General features: G+C 48.6%; 1 protein-coding gene across 1 annotated transcript; it reads right to left on the bottom strand.

Annotated features, from left to right (window-relative positions):
* Positions 1–4,771: 4,771 nt before the first annotated feature.
* Positions 4,772–7,831, bottom strand: LOC119391198 (uncharacterized). Its single transcript, XM_037658871.1, has 2 exons — positions 7,263–7,831; positions 4,772–6,752 (listed from the first exon to the last, which is right to left on the bottom strand). Exons 1-2 carry the CDS (start codon positions 7,829–7,831, stop codon positions 4,772–4,774), a joined length of 2,550 nt encoding a protein of 849 aa, XP_037514799.1.
* Between the last annotated feature and the right edge of the window lie 7,530 nt (positions 7,832–15,361).

The raw sequence follows: 15,361 nt of genomic DNA, 5'->3' as shown, positions 1-15,361 counted from the left end.
GTTCTAGCGCACCAGAAATTCGAGGTTAAAAGAAATAAGCTCTGTGCACAACTGGTTATAATGGTCGTCTTCACTGTCACCACCGCTATCGTGGGTTGAAGTGACAAACATCATTCTAGCACACTACGGGCGCTTTGTAGAACGTAGTAGCAGACGCTCTCCCCACCCGGCGCCGGCGCAAAAAGACAATAGACAGCTATAGTTTAGCGTTAGCGTGATAGCGGGGGTTAAGGGAATAGCGTTACCGTGCCGCAAACGTTGGTTGCGGGAAGCGGGTTTTAGTTTAGCGGGATAGCGTTTACGTGCCCAAGCCGGGACGGTTGCGCCACCTAGCGAAGGGTGAATGCGTTAAAAAAATTGAAAAGAACAAAACCGAGAATGCTCGCCTGTATCCCCGCGCGCAGCAATATTACCCCTTTTTTAGTGAAAATAAAAGTAAATAAATATGAACTAAGCACGAAAAGCGAAAATTTTCATGTTGCAGACTTGTTTACACCGATCCTCTAGGTAGGCCTAGGGACGTTCGAAATGGAAAGCGATCTCAAAAACTACGCTATGTTATCCGTAATACCGTGTCGTCGAAGCTACCTGAAGGCAAGCGAAGCCATTTCGCACGGTCGTTTGCTACGAAAGAAGTGGATCCGTCCATATCAACGCTAAATTCTGTTCGAAGCGGGCGTTCAAAACCGCCACCATGTTTACGTACACTACGTTAACCACGCAAACACGTTAACGCTAAATCTGAAAAATAGCGTGCGTACGGTAAACGCTACGGATTGTTTACGGTACTGCGCATACGCACTTCGATCCCGCTATTCCGCTAAGCCCGCTATTCCGCTAAACCCGCTAAACTATAACTGTGTAATGAGCGCGCGCGGAGTTCCGTCGCCACCGTCGAAGCTCCCCGCCGCATCACCGCTCGCACCCCTCTCCCACCTGTCTCCCTCTCACTTCGCTCGCCGCACTCACTCGCTAAGTCGTTCCCGCCACAGAACGCTGCAGACGCTCTCCCCATCCGCTCCCCACCCTACCGCCTTCATGAAAGCCAGCAGCGAGAGCAGGCGCATAGTCGTTTGCGTACCGTTTCTAAGGAGCTTCGCTCATCAGTCGTATTCGTACACGGAACAACTGCTAGTTTTCCCCTGGCCGACTGGCCACGAGTGCCGTGGCGCTACAACCCCAAAATGGAAAAACTAGCGTGGGTCGCCAGCCATACGACGCAAACGCAGCGTGGATAACGATGCAGCATGACCCGCGTCTCGCATAATTTTAATTATGCCACGTGTGGCGTCCCATGCGTTTCACCCGACGCCGCGTGCGCTTGTATTCTACCGTTAGTATCCTTGAGAACGAATGAGTCATGGCGTAAATTCAATAAAGAAAGAAAAGAAATCTGGCGTAATTGACTGAGGCAGCGAGCTGCGGAGCGAGGGTATGGCGAGGGGTCGCAAGTTCGAAACCACGGTGGAGCGCTTCGGAATTTTTTCCTTCTATTTTTATTTGTGGCTTTTATTTATATATATATATATATACATATACATATCCGGGGCATGACGGCGACGGCAAAAGTCCGCCAAGAGCGTCGATATAATTGCTATTGCAATAAAATAATCTAGAGCAAAGCGGCACACACGTCAGTGGCGGTTAGGGAAGATGGAACCCTTATAGCGTCCTGCACAGTCGGTGGTGTCGAGACAATAGAGGCCAAGGAAGTGGCCATAACCTTGGCCATCAGCCAAAAGTGGGTCAGGGTGGACATCAGCGACTCAAATACGCTGTGATAAATTATGCATCGGGAAGGGTGACGGAGACTGCCGTCCGTATATTGAACAGGGTGGAAGGACCCAGAGAGATGACTCTGCTCGTCTGGGCACCAGCTCACCAGGTACATAGAGGGAACGAGGAGGCTCACTCGGTCGCCCATGGTCTCACATACCGGTCGACCTCCGGAACCTCCCAAGTCACCGAAATTACAAATAAAAGAGATGATATGCGCGCATACCACAAAATCACAGCACACTACAGATAATAAATCGGCAAATATACCCGGGAGCGGACAGATCACTCAGTAAGAAAGAGGAGGTTATGTGGCGAAAATTACAGACGGGGGCTTTTCCAAACTCCGTACTCTAAAGCAAGTGGCAACCAGAAATATTCAGGTCGCAGTGTAAATTTTGTGGTGAGGCAGCAAACTTCGTCCACATGGTGTACTCAGTACGATAGCTCGCACACCCTAGAATCATGGGAGGCCCTTCTCCGCAGCCCAGACTCCAACGTCCAGCTGGACATCATCAGTCAAGCCCTTGCTGCTGCCGTGTCCCAATGGATTCTGGCCGACGGGGGAGGTAGACTTTCTCTTGACGTGCACTGACTGATTTCTGAAGTTCTTTTTCTCTCTCACTCCTTGATTCAGCCAGCACGATTAAGCTCGAAAACGGCGTTCTGGGGACGGCCGTTACCTGTAATAGAACATAACTCTTACGTTAGGAGGGAGCATTGCGCAATGAGAAAGAAAGAAAGAAAGAAAGAAAGAAAGAAAGAAAGAAAGAAAGAAAGAAAGAAAGAAAGAAAGAAAGAAAGAAAGAAAGAAAGAAAGAAAGAAAGAAAGAAAGAAAGAAAGAAAGAAAGAAAAGCAGTAGTTCAGGCACGCCCACGCCAAGCTTACCTTGCCCACAATTCATCGAAGGGGAAGGGCTCCTGAATTTTTTAAATGCGAAGCATTTCTTAGTGAACCATTGCCACTTTGAGCGTTTCTATCTACGTATCTATCTATCTATCTATCTAGCCGCCTACGTCTGAGCGCTCTCGTGATCGCCTCCTTAACTTGGTGTAAACCAAAATTGGCATGAGAGGATAAGAGGATTTGAAGAATATGGCTCTCGAGTCATTGCATGAATAACGTGAAAATCCTCTCGCGTACCTCGTCAAACCCTTTCCTCCGGAGACGTGCGAGACATACCCGTTTACCACGGGCCGTGGTGTGCGGGTACACACGCCACAGGTGATTTACAGTTTATATCTATCCAGAAATGGCGGGAACAGACATCGGTAAATTAAATGCGAGAGCGTTACAGAAACCGACATCGGCAGCGTTGACCCGACGGAATTAGGATCCCAGCAGGAATCAAACTCGAGCATTCTGCGTGGGGCAGTCAAGTATTCTACCACATAGCCACGCCAGGTCTATAAACTGGTTTGGAAAAACAGCCTATGCAGGAGTAATGTCGGTACGACATCAATCGTGGTTGTGGTGCTGGCTATGTATTTTTAGGGGTGCGCGAATATGCGAACTTTCGAATATTTTTCGAATAGTGTTTGCTATTCTATTTGCACCGAAATTTGACTGTTCGAAGTATTCGAACTTCCGAAAAAGAAATATGACGGTTTATAATAACGTAAAATAAATATAAGGACGATAAATCGGCGTGCAGCGTGCTTGGTCATGCGTTTTTGGGCGCCGACGTGTGAAACTTCTAGCCGCTTCCACCGGTGCTCCGAGCGGTCGCTCCGCGACGAGGTTGCCGGGGGGTCTGCAGCCGATGCGTGAAATGGCCATCCACGAATCCGAGGAGCTATCGGACGATGCAGTTCGTTGCTTGCGACGAAACACATAGTGGCTTCTTCGATTTCGCATGTCCGATGTTCTTGCCCGCAAAGTTCGGATTCGTCTCGTACATCGGCACCGTGAACGGAGTTAGGCCTAGCCGCGACTCCGAGCTCGGTCGCGATGTGCGTGGCCGCGGTACCCGATGTTTCAAAGTACGTCGCGCTCGATCGCGAATTAGAAGAGTCGTCCCGCGATGGTCTTCGTCACGAGGTGCGAAACGCTGATACGCAGAACAGTCTGTCCGAGACCCACGTCTACGATGTTCGCGACGGGCGCGGCGCACTTTTGTAATATGGTGCTTGAGGTTCCTCTTGCAGCTGCCAAACTAAAGCGTAATTATATTCTGAATGATCATCGGCCTGTGAACACAGAACGAGGGTGAACGAGTCACTAAATAGCGCGATGTTGGACAGCCGTGACCTCGCGACGTGCAAGCAGCAGACGACGCTCTCCCAGTGCGAGGATCGGACCAATGGCGAGGCCTGCTGGAGCAACAGGGCGGATGGAACCAATCGAAGGCCTCGAAACGAACTTAAACATTTGCTTTTTGTACGTTTTTTTTTCTTAATTGAGGACCTATATGAAGCGGCAAATTTGGAGACGAAGAAATGCTCTTTCCGACGAGCCCAAGATGGCGGCGCCCGGTTGCGCCGTTGCGGAGCTATAATTTTTTTTACGCAGTTCTTTTTTTTCTTTTTTTGCGATTTCTGCGATAATGTTCGCCACCTCGGCAAGCGCAACAAAATTTATACCGCATTTCTACGTCGTTTTCAGTGACGATATTTTGGCATCAGAAGAGGGCTACAGAAACTAAAAGTGCGATTTTCGAAAATCAATTTTTTTATTTTTCACTATACGAAAGCCTTATCCCCCCTTAGGAATAAATCTGTTCTTTGACCATGTTTGTGACTTGTAATTGTTCCTGTCTCGTAAGAACATACATAGGGATTCTCTGCAACTTTTTTCTGTAATTTCGCTTCGAAGTATTCGAGAATATATGAAAAATATTCGTAAATTATTTGAAATTTATTCGCTTCGATTCGCACTCGATCATTATTATTCGAATTCGCTTCGCACAAAAAAATTTTGCTATTCGCACAGCTCTAGTATTATTCCAAGTGCTACGAATCAACTCGGAAAACAGATCGCAGCGAGCAAATGCAGCTAAGACGTGTAGCCTGTTGAGCTCGTCGAGGGCGACAGCAGGCCGGTGGGTGTCGCAGATGAAGTGCTGTAAGCGGTTCCCGGAACCCTGTACATAGTCGTGCGTGTATAGGACGTCGACTGAGGCATTTGGGACGACAACTGGCGCCACGCTCCAATCTCATTGGCCAGCTGCGTCTCGACCTGTATCAGGCGTCTGATTTTGTCCTCCGCCTGGATGATGCTGTCGAAGTACGCCTTGTTCGAGGTGGTGTCAAGCGTTCGGTACTGGGCCAGCTCGTTGGCCAGCTGGCTCTCGAGGTTAATCAACTGCCACAGTTTGTTTTCGGCTTCGAACACGTTTTGCATGGCGATCTCCCCCTGCAGCCCACCTTGTTGGATCGCCTTGCGAGCCATAATGACCTCATTGGAGGCTTGGATCACCCTCTGCACCAGCTCACGGATCCGATTCGCCACTTGCACGGTGTGCGAGCCATTCTGGTTCGGCCTGGACGGTGAGCCCTCCCTTATGGCACGGACCCCTCGACAGAGCCAGCCCCAAAGTGAAGGACCGTCATCGCAGCCGCTAGTGCGACGCCTACCCCTAGATCTCTGCATCTGGCGGCGAGGTGGTGGGTCGTCGGATTCTGACAAGTCATCGTACTCGTCGTAAGAGTCATCGTAAGAATCGTCGTCGTAATGGTCCTGATGCTGCCGCACCGCACCCTGGGCGTAGTCGGACGACAAAGAACTGAGGGACTGGAGGATGTCATCTACTGAGTCGGCAATTCTCTGCAGGCTCTCCTCGCAGCTTTTGGCGAAGCGCTTGTCATTCGACGAGCTCTGCTTCACCTCAACAGCTTGCACGTGAATCTGCGGCGATGGAGGCCGCGGCGGTTCTGGTGCCTTCTGCATAGGCTGCGGAGGCACAGGTTGCGGAGGCTGTGTCGGCTGTAAGGGCTCGGCTGGTGGCGGCTGTGCTATTTCTGTTTGCACGCCTTGCTCGGGCCGGTTAACGATGATGGTTGTCTGGGAGAGCATCCGGGGCTTGCTCGGTGGAGGATCGAGCGGAAGATCGAGCGACCGCTCGTCCTCCTCGTCATCTGGCTCCTCCTCCTCTGCCTCGACGCCCACGTCGCTGACCTCTCGAAGGAAACTCAAGTTTATGTCGAATTCCAGAGGCAAGCAAGGAGGCGGCGTGAAGCATTGCGACTGTAGGACGGAATAAGTAGGCGCAGGAATAGCTGGTTGCTGGTAGTACATATCTTCTTCAGGCGGCATCATCTCTTCGTGATAGTGCGGCACATTGTCCGTGATCAACTGGATATGCTGTTCGTAATGAATGCAACGTGGTCCAATATCTGGCGGGGGCCCGTAGTCTGCGATTGCATCACGAGGAGGTCCAGCCATGCTCATCCTGTCAGGTGCCCTCGTTTCAGAGCGGGGCCTCTCCCAGATGACTTCGGGGCGGGACTCTTGTGGCCCGGGGCAGAGGTCGGTAGTCCCCGTGCACACACCCTGAGCATCAAACCGAGATATCGAAGCGGTAACCACGTGCGTATTAGGTTCACTGTACTCAGGCAGCTCCACGACTATCTTTTTCGGCTCTTTAGAACGCTTCCCTTTCTTACCTTTCTTTTCCTTAACATCGACCACAGCACCGCCTTCTTTTCTCAAATCATCAAACTTTTCCCGTTCATATTTTTCTGGTCGAAGGTCGGACACTATTTCTGACGTCAGGTCCACTTTGCTTCCAAGTATTTCGTCTATAACTTTCATCTGCAGCCGGTTTATTTTACGAAGGCGGTTCTTCACTTCTTCAGCCATGCTTGTGCTTGAGCCAGGTGAGCAGTGCTTCTGCAATACACCCCTGGCTGATTCTAGCTGACTAAGTAGCTGGAGCTTTTTATCAATATCGGAGACTGGTGTTTCGGTATCTTTGTCGGTTTCTTCCTTTCTTACATCCGCCATTGAAGACTTGGATGGAGGCCTGGACGGAAGCCTGGATGGAAAATGGCCAGGCTTTTGGTGAAACTGCAATGCGCTGTCAGCATTATAAAGACCTTTGAATTGCTCCGCCGTGAGGGGTTTGTGTTCCTTTCCAAAGTGAGAGCCTTCAGTCACGGGGCCGATAACGTCGTGCATTCCGGTTGTCATCGTGCCTGTGGGTGTGTCGAAGCGCTGCTGCATGGCGAACGTGCAACTCGTAGATGCCGCTTGGGAAGCCATCATCATCGCTCGCATTTGCTCTGGAGTCATGGTTAGAGGCATACCAGGGACATGCATGCCAGGCATCATCCGAGGCATCATGCCTGACATGGCATGCATTCCGTACAAGGCTTGGGCATCACTGAGCTTCCGAGCTTCTTCATCTTCCTTCTTTTTCTTCTCTTCATCTTCCTTCTTTTTCTTCTCTTCCTCTTCCTTCCTGTTCTTCTCTTCTTCCTCTTCTTTCTTCTTTTTCTCCTCGTCCTCCTTCTTAGCTTGGTCCTCTTTCCGCTTCTTAGCCAGCGCAGAGTCGCTCTCGCTCTCTTCGAGCAGCGCTTCCTTTGGTCCGACAGCCTTGGCCAACGCCAATTCCTTCTCGCAGACCTGCTGAAACTTCTTCAATCCTTCACTTCTCACCTTCGGGTTGTTCTGGCCGGCCAGCTGGTCGAAGTACTGGATCTGGAGGTCGACGAACTCCTTAAGCCTGTTTTTCGAGACGGTCCTGTTGGCCAGGTCGACTTCTTCGTCGCTCAGCTTGCGAAACATGTCGAAACTCTGAGCGCGTTCCTCGTCCTTGCCTGAGCCCATCATGCGATCCCACTCGGCCAGCTTCTTTGCCATCAGGTCTTCGAACATTTTCTTCTGCGGGCTTTCGGGTGCTGGTGGTGGTGTCGGTGTCGGCGGCGGAGGCGTCGGCGGTGCAGCGGCGCCTGGCGGCGGGGTCGGCGCGCCACGTCCTGGCGACGCCCGTCCGGGCGTGCCCCGGCCTGGGCTACCGCGGCCACCCCGGCCAGGGCTGATGCCTCGCGGCGGTGGGCCTCGGGGAAACGGGCCCCGGCCAGGCGGCGGTCTTGGCGGTAGTCTTGGCGGCATGCTCGATCACGTGCTCATGCTGGACGACGGCTCAACATCTCGGCAACCCCGGCTCCTCGCCAGCGAGGGCGGTCAACCAAGCCAAGGCTGATATCGATGATGCTTCGTGCAAGAAACTCCTCCCAAGGCTGTACCGAAAGAAAAAGAAAACCTTTCGACGGTTGTTGTTGTTCGCCTAGTTTCTGTTACTCACACCCACGGTGCGGGATCGGCCAAAAACTCTTGTATGAAATGTAATAATAGGGTAATTTGCGGAATTGATAAATTACAAATTAAAGACCAAGTTTAGGGGAACCATAGCATGTAGATAAAAAACCTTTATTACAACTGGAAAAAACGAATTAATGAATGAATATAAAACTTAAACACGTCAGGCCTGCGCGGAACAAGCACCATATATCACAGCGAAAGCTGGGAGAGAGGCCTTTCTGGAGACCGTTGTAAACTCTCTTGGGGCAACTAATACGAGTACACTTGCAAGGTATCTACTACGGCATAAATCATCATATTTTTTTAGATGTAGGGAAGTACCAACTATGCCAGTATTCGTCATGCTGCGAAGAAGCGGGGTACCCGCTACACAGCTGTAAGACACTACGTGCACTTTGTTGATGCTGAGGCTGATGACGATAAAGAATTATGATTGAGCACTTTGTAGTGGGTGGGGCGGTTTAAACATCACCTTCGTTGCGCAATTCGCAGTTTTTTGACGCCTAGCTGTTGTTTTATTCTTCTATAACAAGGTTCTTTGCTCGACATGACGGCTTTACAGGGTCTTTTTACCAGAGAGTTTCAAGCACCGGCGTGGCTCTGCCACGCAGAGGGCCCCAGTTCAAATCTCACCCGATTCTGGATATTTCAAAACATATTTCGCTGTAAAAAGAAAATTTTACAGCGAAAGTGTTATGAGATCACAGCAACATCCGATTTTGGCGCCGTAGTTGTCCGCCGCTGCCGGTGTCCGTAACCACCATCGTGCAAAAAAAGGAAAAAAAAAATTCTAGGATTACATGGGATTGGAACCCGGACCCACTGCGTGGCAGTCGAGTATTCTACCACCAAGCCACGCCGGTGCGTGAAACTCCCCTTACAAAAATGGCTAGTAACATTGAGTAGACCACCTAGTAACCATCTATTGACATTGGTGACCGTCTAGTAACGTTTGCGATCTAGTAACATTTGTCAATAGACCGTCTAAAGACCTCCTTCTTACTTTTGTATAAAGACTATTTTATGTAGACCGTCTAAAGACCTCCTTATTACTTTTCTATGAAGACTATTTTATGTACACCGTCTGAAGGCCTGCTTCTTACTTTTGTATAAAGACTATTTTATGTAGACCGTCTAAAGACCTCCTTCTTACTTTTGTATAAAGACTATTTTATGTACACCGTCTGAAGGCCTCCTTCTTACTGACGTATAAAGACAATTCTAAATACACCCCCTGAAGGCCTCATTTATAAGTACTATTTTAAATGTACCTTCAAAAGATGATTTAGCTTTAGCTAGGGATGCAAAGTCATCGAACATTAAACCTCTCCGCACTTTCCCATCCCCAAAACGCGTATGTCTTCACATATAATTGTGCACGTGCCGACGAGGACCTGCATGTACGCATGCAGCGGCTTTATATGAGAAAGGCTCCCGCAAAATTCGCTAATTAAAAAAAGTCGTTGAATGTTAGGCGGATTTTTAGTAAAAGATAGGTGTGCCTCAGTGGTATCTATAAGTCCACCGCAAATTTACACGTACTCCATGAATGTTTGTTGCTTAATTACACGGAAAAAAGTGTCCCATCTGAGCTACATTGGAGGTCAAGATGTGGTGCCTATATATACTCGATGACCAAAGTTTGGTTGTGAAGAGCGGGTGGCGAGCGGTTGTCAGTGTGAGTATTGTATTACTTTGCGAATGTTGTGTGCATGTCTGTGTACGTGTGATCGGGTTTGTGTGTTTCGATGCTAATTTAATTAAAGATTCTCTGGCGCATGGTGCGACAGCGATAAGCTCCCCTATGGATGCAAACAAATACTCCCCTCAGTCCATCCAAAACGTCCGTCCTTAAAGGGGGTAAATTTTTTACTCCCCTGGACGGAGTATATAAAACAACCATAGGGGCGTGCGCTAGAGGACGAGTCCATTTACTCCCATGTCGGCTTTTTTTTTGCTCACAGTGATAGTATAGGGTGTCTGTTGAACATTGTTGATAGGGCGTTACTACGAGGTCACCAGACAACCTATGAACATGAGTCTGTTCAAAGTTGGTGGCCAATTGCAGCCAGAGCGTTGATTGATTGTTGGTACAGACGTCTAAAGACAGTTGGTAGACACTCTTTTGATTGTTGGTAGGTTCTAGTAACAATTGTCTTTAGACCGTCAGCTTAATGTTACCAAATATTTTTGTAAGGGTCCTTCGCAAAAATACCCTATACGGGCGTCACGTCGGGTAAGGAATCGTGTTAACGGGCAAGGAATTGCCTTAACATATGTACTATAGCATCGTAGAAGAGTAAAAAAAAAAGACTGATCCCTCCTACATAAGAATCGGTATAACACGAAAGTGAAACGTGTCTTCATAGAAGTAGTACTTATTGTGTAATGGTATATGAGCGCTTGTACATATTGGTGCTTGGCAGCTATAGCACCGTTTCACGTGGATGCACTGACGCTGACGCCTAGTGGCACACCCCCTCGCGACGACTAACGCCCGTTATCATGATTTAACCGTGGTGGTTAGCTGTAGTTTATAACATATACCTGTACAAAGCGTATCGTGAGTCCAGCGCAAAGATGACATCAACAAGCATATAATAAACACTGGTACTCGATATGCACTACTTCAAAGCGTCGTCAATTAAGGAGAGGAACGGCACGGTCTGCGCTCCCAAGTAATAGGGTAACCTAAGCCTGTACTCATGCATACACACAGCTAGTCCGGCGTGACACGGCTGCATGCTGCACCACGCCTCCGATAAAGGACAGCGCCACCGCAGCGTCACTGGAGGCTTACGTCACCGACGGTGGCTATAAATCCAAGCTGCCAAGCTCGGAAGTTATGATTCCAAGGTAAATGTAAATGGTAGCGAAGCTTCCATAGAAGCCCATACGTTCAGAAAATGGCTGCTCATCAGCTGCTCACGGGGCTTAGCGCCATCTGTGTGAGGAGGGAACACTTCCGGCGGAACAAAAAATAAAGCGGATGTGACGCAATATCCGGTAAAAAAAGGGACGTCATTTTGTTGGCACTAGCGCGAAATTTGATCTCAAAATATTCTTCTTAGGCCCCTTATCGTTAACGGCTCACGCTACGGCGAGCCGGCAAGCCCTTGACGAATGCGCTTGAAGCCAACGCTATAGCTAAACTAATATCGACCCGTGACTAAACGGTGGTGTAAGTGTACCGTCGTGCAATCCGCCTTGGTTTTACCAGGAAACTTTATTCTTTGAGCTTTTACTGTGCGTTCGTGACATGTTCCACAGCGTGAATAAAGTAGGCAACAGCGTACCTCTCATGTTTGCAGCGTTGCTTATTTGCTTCGCACGTGCGCAGGGGACTCAAAGAGTGCATTGCATGTGTGCTTCAGTTCTAACGAGAAGAAATGACGCCTGGTAACGCCAAAATAATGATATTGCAGTTTTATTCAATGGTCACAATAACGCAATTTAACACACCATGCAGAATGAGCAACAAATGTCGTAATAAGTACAAAAAGTGCGTACACTATGTGCATTATGCTTTGCCTTATGTTCCGATAAATTAACCTTACGTGTAACGCATCAAGACATGCGAATTGTAGTGATTGTAGCGCGATAGGTAACTAAAGGATCTGCTCACCGATAACAGGAAATATAGTAGGCACCGCGTGTTCACGAAGGAAACCGGGCAGCAGGAATACTTATGCATGAAAATCCAGCAAGCACACTACTCCGAACCGTTGCCCCGGTGTCTTATCTAGAAGAGAGGGCTCGCCAGGCGTACGCGTGTTGCTATTGCATCCTTGGAACACCACATCGTTTCCGCGAGTACCGAGGAAAGCGTTCGGCGTGAAATGTTAGCAGCGTCGTGCCGTTGTCCGTTGAACACCGTAGCCAACACGTTCACCAACGATGAAACGCACCTCGCTACTTCGCGCACACCAAACTCAAATTCTCACCGTAATAATTCACAGAACGCATGCAAGTGCGAAACACCAGAACACCTGAGGGGGCGTGTCGCCGCAGACGAACTTACGAGCGCGCCTTTCCATGCACCGCAAGGGCTGCACTGAATGACAATGACGTGCGCCTCTCTTCAGGGGGCGCTAAGAAAAAGGTTTTTCGTAAGAATTAAACACTGTCGTACATTCTTGGCACACTGCACCTACATAATATTGTTCGGGAAATAAATGTAATTTGTAAAACATAAAGATTGCTTTACGTTTGAATAAAACTTGTTTTTTCGCTATTAGTGTTTGTTCCCTCCAAACATAGTCGCGCTTCAATCGCAGCACCCATAACTCCCCTTGTTGGTGTCGTTGGCAATAGGTTCTGAACCGTTTTTCGCCCGAAGCTTCGCGACCTATTTGAATCGACCTTGATCATTCCTTCGCTATCCGACTGAGCGCAGCGTCGGTATGCTCGCCCCGCTGCTGCTATACGCTAATAAACAGTCGTTACGTTTTATGTTGGGATGCGTCCTTCCATCGACACGGCATCCCACAAGCTGTTCATATGGAGCGGCTTTAACTGTAAGTGTCCGTTCTGACCTTCCTGAGGCATTTCAAGGGGGTGGCCACTTACATGGTCGGCAATGCATGATCGTCCGCTTACTAAAGAGAAGATTTTGGGAGCCTGGTCACAAAACTCATCAGCCCGGAAAGCCACATGAGCCATCCTACACTTCTTGAAGGCAACCAGTGGCGTACCAAATCGTTCTCGAGGGGGGGGGGCGAACGCCCCTCACTCCATCGGCCGTGTAGTTTTTGTTATATTTTGTTATGTTAAGTCGGAGTATCTATTTTAATCATACCTATATATATATATATATATATGTCGATGGCGACCTCCCAGCAGCATCTAGCTGCTCACTAATTGTTGTTTTTAATATAGGTAGCAATAACTACACCTTCTATTTTTCCTAAAAAGTACTGCACTTTCTTGCACACATTCAGGTTTGCGTATATTGCCTATATTTTGCCCTGTTTGCTCTTAGTCGAAATGGGGTTTCTAGCGCATGGTTACTATTATTATGATTACTATCATTGCATTACTATTATTAATAACTTGTCAACGCAAGTACTGTTTTAAAAATTAAGAATTTGTTGTGTCGGACAAGCTGCACATTGTTTAAAAGCATTGTATTTGGATTTGCAACATTTCTTGGAGGGCCCTCTGGCACCTCCCAAGGGAATACACCAATGTAAACGGTGTAACCATAAATTTTCTTTGAAAAAAAAAAAATGTGAGCCATTGTAGCGTTAAGCTACCTCGCATTGTTTCCATTTCCGTTGGTCATTACCTGTTTACGATCGGTCGAAGTTTTCTGGGCGACGTACACAGCACCTGCTTGTAACGCCATGCAACTAATGGCACAAAAGTGATCCATCGCCACTTATGCGCGACTACGTAAAAACATAAGAGAATAAACTATTTATTTTCCATAAGGCATATTGTTGGTCATTAGTTCTTCGGCATTCGTCAAACATTTTCGGTGTGATGCTTGTGGCTCGACGTCACAAATTAGTGAAATCTCATGGCGTTGAAATGACGTGTGCGAAGTAAACAGCGCACTCATATGCTGAACATCAGCTAAACATTTTGTGGAATAGCCGGACAGTGTAACGCAATTCAAGAAGCCTACCCGCCGATCGTATTGGCTGAGGGCATTTTATAGCAGCTAGCGAGATAGATTGAGATGTGTATGATAAATGTTGGGAGTTGTGGTAAAACGATGTTGAGCTGTTTGTGCGCTTATACAACTCTATGAACTCATCCTTGCTGAAAAAGAGGAAGGCAGAAATAAGGGGCGCTTAGCGTGCTTATTTATCGTCCGTGTTTTATTTTACGCTGTAAAAGTCAGTTCAATATGAGTCAGGACCAACTGGCGCGGCTGTTAATTCAGCCTCCTTAGTCCAGAAAACCGTGGACCTTGACCATCTCCCTCGTCTGGTAGGTCAAGTTGCCGGGCAATCTTGAAAGCATGAGCTTCCCAATGTGTTAGAGTCCACTGCCCCTATTCGTCGCCTTGTTTCAAGCCACCGCGATCGCTGTAAGCTACAATACGCGTATACATGATAGGCTAAGCAGGTTGATTGGAGACTAAAGCGGAAACGATTTTTATCGCTTCCGGTTCGACCAAACTAAAATATTCAACACTTCTACACACTCATCGACTCAAAGCGGCTTGTACATAGAGCAGCGGTGGTGCTATTCCTATTCGCTGAAAGAAAATGAATTTCCCGAAACAGGAAGAGGTTTCATCGCTTCATGAAACCTTTGATGGCTTCCGCCCGTGTTTGCATCGCCAATGATTTAAATTCCAGGCCAGACAGAGCACTATAAAAGCATGACAGACTGATCTAACGTTATAGATACCCTGCTCAGCGGTAGCCTGCTCTGCAATGTTGGAGCACAAGGCGCGAAAGTGTCGCATAAGCGGCCTCCACCGCAGAGAGCCTACTGACTGTGCGTGGTCGTGAGACGCGGAGGGCAATCGTCACAGCAGAGGCGTTGGACGAATTTCATTATGTAATTACGTGATTGCTATGTTGAAGGAAAACTTCGCCTCAATGGTGCTTTGCCACCGCGCATCCGTCAGGGACCACAATCGAAAGTGGGGGGGCTTCGCCCCCCTACGTTTTCTCAGTGGGGGGGGAGGGGGGGGGGGCTGGCGCCTTCCTTGCCTCCCCGGTAGATACGCCTATGAAGGCAACAAAATTGAGCGACAGCCCATGATACGCTGCACTGTGCGTGTGTGTTGTGAAATGTGTGTATACTGCATTGTGGTTTTCTCTTTTTCTCTCTCTCTCTCTTTTAGTCCTGTATTCCCCTCCCCAAGCGTAGGGTAGCAAATTGGACATAGTCTAGTTTGCTTCCCTGCCTTTCATGTATCCCTCTCTCTCTCTCTCTCTCTACGTGCTGCATGCGGAAAGAGCCGATAAAAATCACACCATCTCCCGCTAAAGGGAACCATATGAGCGAGCGGCAACGCGGTGGAGAGAAGGGAAAACGCGCGCTGCTAACACCCCAGTTTCTCTTTTTCTGCCAGAGATGGCGCCGCCTGTCAATAGCAGCAGCGCCGCTGAGCGTTGCTTGGGAAGCCTATAGCATCCATCAGCCCCAGAATCACACAGGGAGAAAGAAGTCGCGTTTCATGACACGCGCTACTTGTAGCAATTCTTTATCCCGCGTGATCCCTCCCTGGGTAGCTTCCGGCGCGCTCGTCGGGACGAAAGAAGAGAGAAAGCGCTGAGAGCGTACGTCAAATACCTGCAACTCCGCTCGTTCTTGACGGATTCGAAAAAAAGTTTGCAGCGATTGATTCCTAAGGCA

Source organism: Rhipicephalus sanguineus, chromosome 4, assembly GCF_013339695.2.
Source record: "Rhipicephalus sanguineus isolate Rsan-2018 chromosome 4, BIME_Rsan_1.4, whole genome shotgun sequence".
Lineage (NCBI taxonomy): Eukaryota > Metazoa > Arthropoda > Arachnida > Ixodida > Ixodidae > Rhipicephalus > Rhipicephalus sanguineus.
This window is presented reverse-complemented; position numbering and strand designations above follow the sequence as displayed.

Bases quoted from the DNA above. Each gene is read 5' to 3' on its own strand.
- LOC119391198 (XM_037658871.1), bottom strand. From the start codon at position 7,831: ATGCCGCCAAGACTACCGCCAAGACCGCCGCCTGGCCGGGGCCCGTTT. The intron at 6,753-7,262 runs GCTGGCTAAGAA...TTTTCCATCCAG, and splicing joins GAGAGCGAGAGCGACTCTGC to GCTTCCGTCCAGGCCTCCAT.